This window comes from Hyaena hyaena, unplaced genomic scaffold (genome assembly GCF_003009895.1).
Source record: "Hyaena hyaena isolate Hyena2069 unplaced genomic scaffold, ASM300989v1 scaffold_355, whole genome shotgun sequence".
Taxonomy (NCBI): domain Eukaryota; kingdom Metazoa; phylum Chordata; class Mammalia; order Carnivora; family Hyaenidae; genus Hyaena; species Hyaena hyaena.
This window is the reverse complement of record NW_024080986.1, coordinates 1,271,074-1,280,316: the sequence shown is the minus strand read 5'-3', so window position 1 is coordinate 1,280,316 and position 9,243 is coordinate 1,271,074. Positions and strand designations below refer to the sequence as shown.

Sequence of the window (9,243 nt, the reverse complement as noted above, 5' to 3'; positions counted from 1 at the left end):
TTTCTGGGGACCGCCGGCCTCGCGAGCTGCGCTCTACAAGCGCTTTCGTACCGAGAGGAAATCCCGCTTCCTACCGTAAACTAGGGCTCGCTCGTGGGGAGCAGGAGCGAGTCCCTGCGTCTACGCTTGCTTTCTAGCCCCGGAGCTGCTGCGGGAACTGATTGGTTCCCTCGCGCCCCGACGCTCGGGGTCCCCCCGCGCTGCGGCTGGACCCCGCCCCCTCGCGCGGCCATCTGCTACGCTGTCTCGCTGTCTCTCGCTCGGCATCTCTTTCCCCTCCACCACTCCCGGTCCACCCCCCCCGGCTCCGCCCCTTTCCCCTCCCCCCGGCCGGGGCTCCGAATCTTTCGTGGCAGTTGCCAGGGAGACAAGCCGATACCAGGCAAATAGGCATTCGAGAAAGAAAAGGGGGGAAAAGCTACACGGCAGTCTGGTAACAAAGGGGCAATAAAAGCAGCCCCCAAATGGAGGGCTGAGGACGCGTCTGCGAGAAAATCCGAAAGCGAGCTAGCAATCCCCCCAAAGTTAAAACCAGGAGGGGGATGCAGAGGAGGGGGCACGATTCACGTTGGGGGTGGGGGAAATCAACCACCTTAAATGAGCTTTTGAGAATCGCCTGGATGGTGGTTTTGGATCCGCCCAGCTGGCTTTTCAAGTTGGAACTCCGCTAATACAAGAAATTCGCGTCCACCTCGGCGGCTGAGGGCTTGGGCCAGGCCAGCGGGCTCCCTTAAGGGTGATAACATGTTTGGCAGGATACACTTCTACGGAAACGTCTTTCTCTCCGCTCTGGGGAATATGACTTCGTGATTGAGTGATGCATCTGAAGACAGTGGACAGTGAGAAGACGAGGCTTCGTGTAACGATGCATACAGCTTGGTGATTTTCAAAGCAATACTTGAACAAAGAGTTATTGGCTCGAACCAACCATCTTTTTCACTCAGAGTGTGACCCATTTCCCTACAATAAGCAGAAAATAAAACTGTTTTGAGAATTCCGAGCCAACACCAGGAGAAATGAACCATTTTCTCGACTGCTTCTCATCTCCATAAGCGAAAGATTATTCATTGCAGGATTACTAAATGTAAACGAGAAAAGGGTCTGATGTGGAAACCAGTGAAAACTTTGGGAGCAAAAATGTAGGCGGTAGGAGAATGCTTATTAGGCTGTATCCTTGCTTTTTGACCGCCCCCCCCCCCCCCCCCCCCCCCCCCCCCCCCCGTTTAAATCAGTGCCTTGTCTTTCACACAGAAAATAGCTTCTGGTTCTTTGGTGGCAAGGGGGTGCAGATGGAGGTACTCTGTGTCCCCTTCAGAATCTTTTTCTCTAACCCCAGCTAGACTCGGAGCGTTCAGGGATCTCCTTGCTATTTCTCAACATGCAGTTTCTCCTTAGAACTGTAATCGTCAATCCGGTTGTTTAGCATTTCATCGCTGCTGCCTCCCTCCCTTGAAAGAACACACTCGCTTGCATGCACACTTACACATGTTCAGAAAGAGTCCATCCGATTCTGGCAAGCGGCTGAAATCGATTCATATCTACGCGAATTGCATCCCAACCGTGTATATGGACGCATACACTCGAGGCTGTCTTGTTTCACCATACAGAAAAATTGTCATTTCATACAGTGATAAAATGCGAACCGTTATGATCTTCAGTAAATGGCCCTCACTTTATATTGTGGGGGAAAAAAATCACTATTTGGCAATAGTCGGGAGTGGGGGGGATTCGATGAGCGTCGCAGACTAGAATCGAAATATTTTATTTCATGCCAATGCGGGAGAGAGAAGAGAGTGTGGCTTAGGCTCGTTGCCGCTTTTGCATTTTCCACATCTGGCCTACAGACCTAATTCTAACTCGAGATGTCGTTTGATGAAATTCGATCTTCGTGGTTTAAATACCTTTCAATTTGGGGCGATTTAACATTTGCAACCGTTAAAGAAACCCCGTGCAGTATCTGTGAAACCAATATGGAACACGGAGAAAGAAAACATGCTGCACACAAATCCTAACCATTGTCTTTAACACTCGCGCGCGCGCGCACACACACACACACACACACACACACACACACATAAACACACAGGGAAGATGGGGGAGGGGAGCGAGTGGAGAGAGACAGACACGGATATAGACCGACAAGAGTCAAAGCGAGTCAAGTTAACGCTTTCTCCGCCCCCATCCACAAGTATCCCCCTCCCGCGTTAATTAATTCCAAACAAAGCAAGCCAATCAAGTGATGCATTATTATTATCAAGCAGAGGGGGGCGAGAGGCATGTATTTTTTAATTGATTTATTTATTTGGAGGACATTAATTCTCGGTCTGAGGCTGATTTTCAAACCATTTGCAAAGCGCGGCTCCATTGTTCGCCGGGCGCGCAGGCTCCGCCCCCTGCTTTGTGTGCGGCGCGCGGATTGGCCGGCGCGCGCGGGGGCCGCGTCAGCGCCCGCGAGCCCATTCATCTGTGCACTTGGGCGTTGGACCCCGCATCTTATTAGCAACCAGGGAGATTTCTCCATTTTCCTCTTGTCTACATTGCGGCTACAAATCTGGGATTTTTTTATTACTTCTTTTTTTTTTAAAAAACTACACTTGGGCTCCTTTTTTTGTGCTCGACTTTTCCTCCCTTTTTCCCTCCCTCCTGCCCTGCTGCTTTTTTATCTCTTCGACTTAAATTTTTTTATCCGGAGTGTATTTAATCGGTTCTGTTCTGTCCTCTTCACCACCCCCACTCCCCCCTCCCTCCGGTGTGTGTGCTGCTGCCGCCGCCGCCGCCGCCGCTGCCGCCGCCGCTGCTGCCGCCGCTCGCCCCGTCGTTACACCAACCGGAGGCTCTTTGTTCCCCCCCTTGGATCTGTTGAGTTTCTTTGTTGAAGAAGCCAGCATGGGTGCCCAGTTCTCCAAGACCGCTGCGAAGGGAGAAGCCGCCGCGGAGAGGCCCGGGGAGGCGGCCGTGGCCTCGTCGCCTTCCAAAGCGAACGGGCAGGTAAATTCTACCTGTGTTTCTGGTCATTTCTTTGGTGTCTTTCTCCAGTCCCGACGTTTCTCTTTCCCTCCTGGTCGCGCCCGAGGCGCGTTCGGCGCAGAGAGGAGCGTGGCCAGATTCCAGTCTGAAAGTTGAATGGAAAGCGATAAGCCTAAATTGTCAATTTCTCATAGTGGGCGGGGGGGGGGTCCTCTCCTCCACCCCAGAGGAGCGGTTCCCGGATAACCCTGGCAAATTCTTGTGTAGACGCGAGGAAAGAAGTGATAAATCGTCTAAAATGGCGTGTTTGGAGCTTGGCAGAACGTGACTAGCTAGGTGCTAACCCCCCTCCCCCCAGTCAGGCTGCATCTGTGTTTGGTGGGCACAAAGGTGTTTGGGTGGCTCTCCGTGTTTGCTGTCGAGATTGGGTCGCTTTCAAGATTTCCGAACGGGTGTGATTGTTGGGGGGGAGGGTGGGGGAGTGGGGAAGGTGGTGGAGAGAGGCTAGGAGGGAAAAGCCGTCTTCTTGTATGCTGAGGCGGCGTGCCCTGGGTTCTTGGAAAGGTTGCTGGCTGGAGCCGAGCTGAAGGGTTACGGTATCTCTCGGTGGGGCTTTCCCTCTGTGGTCAATCTTTATTCGTTAGCTGTCGGTGGAATTACACACCCATCCGACTTGTAAATGGCATCCCTGGGGTGGGAAGACTCAGTGGGTCCTTGAAGACCCTGTCCAGATGGTCCAGGAGAGACAGTTCGTGTGTTTCGGATGGGATTGTGCGCGAGTGCTTGGCGCCTAGACCACTGCGGGGGGGCCCCCCGGAGCTGCCCGGACTCAGGCGGATGACCACGGTCGGGTGGGCGCGAGAGGTCGGCCATGGGTGGCTGCTTCGAAAACACCGGGCACCCACCACGCCTCTTTTCCTAGAGCAGAGGCCGTGTAGCCTCGCCTGCTCCAACCTAATGGGGAAGGCGAGCTCTGCCAAGAGGCTCTGAACCCGGTAAAAATGCAAAATGAGCCGCCGAGGCGCGCCCCGGCTACACAGAATCGTAGGCGAAGGTGGGCGTGGAAGCAGAGGCAAGACCTGAGAAATAATGGGTTTCCCCCTGCCTTGGTGGCTTTATTCGGACCGGGACGCCGGGAGGCCACCTGAGCTTTGTTTGCGGACTCTCGGCTGCGCGATCCGGGCTCGGGGGCGCCTCGGCCGGCGGGCAGGGCCGGGCTGGGCAGGGCGGGGTGGCCCCGCGGCCCCGCCCCTCCGCGCCCGCCCGCGCCCCGCTCCGCGCCGTGGAGGCGCAGCGCCCCCTGGCGACCCGAAGCCCTAGGGGGCGTAGGACCTTTGCGCGCGCAGCCCTGGCGCTTCTGGCTGGAGCGCTTGATGCCCCCGGGAGTTCTCGGTGTTTTGAAGAGCCCTGTAGGGTTAAGGGGGAAGGGGGGGGGGGGGCTGTGTACCGGCTCTGGCTCTGTGCCTTCTCCCGAAGGTCTGGCGTGTCGTGTGCTATGTGGCTTTCTTTGCACAGCCCGTGAAGCGAAGGCTGGAATGGGTCACCCTTTGCTTTCCACGCCGGGGGGCTCGGCCGTCTTCAATCCGCAGGGCATTTGTTGAGTGGTCGGGGCTCCTGCTGTGTCTTTAGGGCGCCCCCAATGGCGCTGCCCCGCTTCTTCGGAGAGCGCTCGTCTAGGCAGGCAACCCCGCCTCCCCGTGAGGGGGTGGTGGCGACTCCAGCGCCAGAGGGGCCCAGGGGAGAAGCGGGTCCGTCCCGGCCCCGGGGTGGGGGCGGCGATGGCGGCGCCCGGGCCGCTGCAGTGACAATCCCGCCTTCTCTGCTCCCGCAGGAAAATGGCCACGTGAAGGTAAACGGCGACGCCTCTCCCGCGGCCGCCGAGCCGGGCGCCAAGGAGGAGCTGCAGGCCAACGGCAGCGCCCCGGCCGCCGACAAGGAGGATCCCGCGGGCGCCGGGAGCGGGGCGGCGTCGCCCGCCGCGGCCGAGAAGGAGGAGCCGGCCGCCGCCGCCCCCGCCCCCGAGGCCGGGGCCGGCCCCGCGGAGAAGGAGTCTGCCGCGGAGGGCGAGGCCGCCGAGCCGGGCTCGCCCTCGGCCGCGGAGGGGGAGGCCGCCTCGGCCGCCTCCTCGACGTCTTCGCCCAAGGCGGAGGACGGGGCCACGCCCTCGCCCAGCAACGAGACCCCGAAAAAAAAAAAGAAGCGCTTTTCCTTCAAGAAGTCTTTCAAGCTGAGCGGCTTCTCCTTCAAGAAGAACAAGAAGGAAGCGGGAGAGGGCGGGGAGGCCGAGGGCGCAGCCGGCGCCTCCGCCGAAGGCGGCAAGGACGAGGCCTCCGGGAGCGCCGCTCCGGCCGCCGCAGAGGCGGGCGCGGCCTCCGGGGAGCAGGCGGCGACCGCGCCGGGCGAGGAGGCCGCGGCGGGTGAGGAGGGGGCGGCGGGCGGCGACCCGCAGGAGGCCAAGCCCGAGGAGGCGGCCGTCGCGCCCGAGAAGCCGCCCGCCGGCGACGAGCCCAAGGCCCCCGAGGAGCCCAGCAAGGCCGAGGAGAAGGCCGAGGAGGCCGGGGCCAGCGCCGCCGCCTGCGAGGCGCCCTCAGCCGCCGGGCCCGGCGCGCCCCCGGAGCAGGAGGCGGCGGCCGCGGAGGAGGCGGCGGCCGCGTCAGCCTCGTCAGCCTGCGCAGCCCCCACACAGGAGGCCCAGCCCGAGTGCAGTCCGGAAGCCCCCCCAGCGGAGGCGGCAGAGTAGACGGGCCCGAGTTTTGAGATAATCTAAGAACTTTTCTCCCCCCTCCCCCCCCGTTTGTTTGTTGGAGTGGTGCCAGGTACTGGTTTTGGAGAACTTGTCTACAACCAGGGATTGATTTTAAAGATGTCTTTTTTTTATTTTACTGTTTTTTAAGCAGCAGATTTTGTTCCTCCACCCCCTCCTCCCCACAGATTCCCATCTCAGATCATTCTGTTACCACCATTCCAACAGGTCGAGGAGAGCTTAAACACCTTCCTCCGCCTTGTTTCTCTTTTGTTTTGTTTTTTTTTTTTTTTTGCATCAGTATTAATGTTTTTTGCATACTTTGCATCTTTATTCAAAAATGTAAACTTTCTTTGTCAATCTATGGACATGCCCATATATGAAGGAGATGGGTGGGTCAAAAGGGATATCAGATGAAGTGATAAGGGGCCACGATGGAGAAGTGGAAGTGGTGCGTCACGTTGCCAAGAATCCACGTACCGCTAGGAATGATGGTGTAAAGGCTTAGTCTTTCTTTTTTTTTTTTTTAAAGAAAAGTTATTACGATGTATTTTGCGAGGCAGGTTTACAACACTACAAGTCTTGACTAAGAAGGAAAGAGAAAAAAAAATAAAAACACCAATACCCAGATTTTAAAAAAGATCATAGTCTTAGGAGTTCATTTAAACCATAGGAACTTTTCACTTATCTCATGTTAGCTGTACCAGTCAGTGATTAAGTAGAACTACAAGTTGTATAGGCTTTATTGTTTATTGCTGGTTTATGACCTTAATAAAGTGTAATTATGTATTACCAGCAGGGTGTTTTTAACTGTGACTATTGTATAAAAAACAAATCTTGATATCCAGAAGCACATGAAGTTTGCAACTTTCCACCCTGCCCATTTTTGTAAAACTGCAGTCATCTTGGACCTTTTAAACACAAATTTTAAACTCAACCAAGCTGTGATAAGTGGAATGGTTACTGTTTATACTGTGGTATGTTTTTGATTACAGCAGACAATGCTTTCTTTTCCAGTCGTCTTTGAGAATAAAGGAAAAAAAAATCTTCAGATGCAATGGTTTCGTGTAGCATCTTGTCTATCATGTTTTGTAAATACTGGAGAAGCTTTGACCAATTTGACTTAGAGATGGAATGTAACTTTGCTTACAAAAATTGCTATTAAACTCCTGCTTAAGGTGTTCTAATTTTCTGTGAGCACACTAAAAGCGAAAAATAAATGTGAATAAAATGTACAAATCTGTGGTGTTTATTTATGTTCTACTGAGACTTCTAGGTCTTAAGGTTAACTTTGAGGAACATCTTGCATGCCATCAAGAGTCAATTTTCTTGTGGTTTTTAATCTGAAATTGTCATGCCGAAATTCATGATCCGAGGTGTCAGATTACATACAGGAAGCTCTTAGAACATTCCATGTCTGTAACCATTTACCTGCATTGAATCTTCATTGAAAAATTCAACAGTTATTTTTATTGTAGTTGTATAGCATGTCAGAAAGGAATCATTTAATACGAAAGTGATGTGACCCGAAGACTCTTTAAATGTCATTTGAACGTTTCATAAAATACATTTTTTTTTGTCACACAGGTCCAGAAACTTAAATTTATACTGAGAATCTATTTAATCCAAACTGCAGATGAGCCACAAAAGTGGCCAAATGTGTTTCAGAAACTGATGGTGTATTACCTGCCATTGTAATTGCTTAGTGCTTGGCTAATTTCCAAATATTGCTTAGATTATGTGTTATACTTTAGGGAAACAGGCTTATGTAAAGAAGTAATGGTGATGAATGGGCAACATTGTCAGTTTATGGGCTGTTAGTACTTGCCTCAATTCAATAGTTGCAAACTTTTTTTTAAATGAAAGTAGTGTGTTAGTATCTTGTTACTCAAAGGAAAAGGTAGAGAATAATACTTCCTTATATAGTAATAATCCTTACTAGTTTCACCTTTGCTCTTACCACCCCATAACTGGATATTCTCCTTCCCTGGACCCTAAACTGAATTGAATTTGAAGATAAAGACATATCATATACCATTACTTCACTAAATGCGAAGGAAAGTCACGCACACCTGCTTTGCTGTTTTTGAGCCGTGTGCCTTGTAAGGTTCACAGTGAGTCCGTGAACCACGTCTGTAACAGCCGAACACCGAGTCTTAAACTCATTAGAAAAATAAATTAATTAGCTCTTGACACGTGCTATTAACTGGAATAATGGATCATAAATAATAGTTCATGACCTCTCCTTACCAAATACCCTCCCCACTCATACAACAGCATTTGGAAAATTATGTACTTTTAGTTGGAGTTTCTTGACCTTGAAGGATGTTTGAAGTTAAAAGTCAGATCTGGTAACCAAAGGACTGGTATCTGGGGTCTTTCCAACCTTACCAACTTTCAAATTCGTACTCGGCCAAGTACAGGGCCTGGTATGTGGTAGGACTCAAAAAAAAAAAAAAAAGTGGGTTTTAAAAATTAACTCGTGAGTAGTCAAAAATACTATGTAGTCAATTATATCGCTAGGCTTGTTTTTTTTTAACAGCTGGAATTAAGGTGCATTATTTTGATTTTAACCTTTGCCTAAAACACTTTGGGTGGTATTGATGGAGTGGTGGGTTTTCCACCAAGTGATTTAATGAAATTTGACATATATCTTTTCATCCAAAGTTTTGTACATCACATTGTTTTCTAATGGAAAAATGTTAATATGGCCTTTTGTATTACTAACAATAGCTTTGAGATTAAGGAAAAATAAATAACTCTTGTACAGTTCAGTATTGTCTATTAAATCTGTATTGGCAGTATGTATAATGGCATTTGCTATGGTTATGAAATACTTCCTCTGGATTATAATAATCATTTGATTCAATTCCTATTGTAAAATAAAGTTTTACTAGTTGATATAATCAAGCTTGCTAAAATAGGATTTTTTACAAATTTAATTTTGAAATGGAAGTTTTAGAGAAAAGCTTAAAACCTTACGTGCTGGTGGTAAGTATGACTATTATTCAGTTTAAGGGATTTGGAAGGTATGCTTGACATACTTAAGATACAATATTAGATCCATTGAAGGTGAGTTCTATGTTAACAAGTCGGCTAAAAATTTTAATGATAGATCTTGATACTAATTTAGAGAAGCAGTGTAATTACATTTTCCCTTCATGTATCTTAATAAAATTTTGCAACTAAAAATTTGGGGAAAAGGTGCTTTTTGCAGTCATGTATTTTGGAAGTGGGATATAGTCTAATGTAATTCACGTTAGCTTTAAAAAGTAAACAATTGGTTAAGGAACAGGGCAATTTGCTTTTAGCTTTCCTTTAACCATTCACTGTGCAATAGTGAGCATTTTTTTCCCCTTCCCACTTCCCAGCTATGTGAAAGTGCTTAAAGCAGGGTGTGGCAAACATGAATTTTAAAATGCTTTCAGTCTGTAAATGTTCCAATCCCTTCTGGGGATTCAAGTTCCAGCACTCCTTTAAATTATACCCAACAGTGCTATTTTAAAAATGGGAAATAAATACTTCTAAAAGAT

The 9,243-nt window shown here is 50.1% G+C and overlaps 1 protein-coding gene across 1 annotated transcript; it reads left to right on the top strand.

The window, feature by feature from the left end:
- The first annotated feature begins 2,453 nt into the window (after positions 1–2,453).
- On the top strand, positions 2,454–8,189 carry MARCKS (myristoylated alanine rich protein kinase C substrate). The gene is made up of 2 exons (XM_039249965.1): positions 2,454–2,988; positions 4,799–8,189. The coding sequence occupies exons 1-2, from the start codon at positions 2,887–2,889 to the stop codon at positions 5,705–5,707; spliced, it is 1,011 nt and encodes a 336-aa protein (XP_039105896.1). The 5' UTR covers positions 2,454–2,886; the 3' UTR covers positions 5,708–8,189.
- Positions 8,190–9,243: the final 1,054 nt, after the last annotated feature.

Excerpts from the sequence above, each read along its gene's own strand:
- MARCKS (XM_039249965.1), top strand. The coding sequence starts at position 2,887 with ATGGGTGCCCAGTTCTCCAAGACCGCTGCGAAGGGAGAAGCCGCCGCG. Across the intron at positions 2,989-4,798 it reads CTTCCAAAGCGAACGGGCAG|GAAAATGGCCACGTGAAGGT; the intron begins GTAAATTCTACC and ends CTGCTCCCGCAG.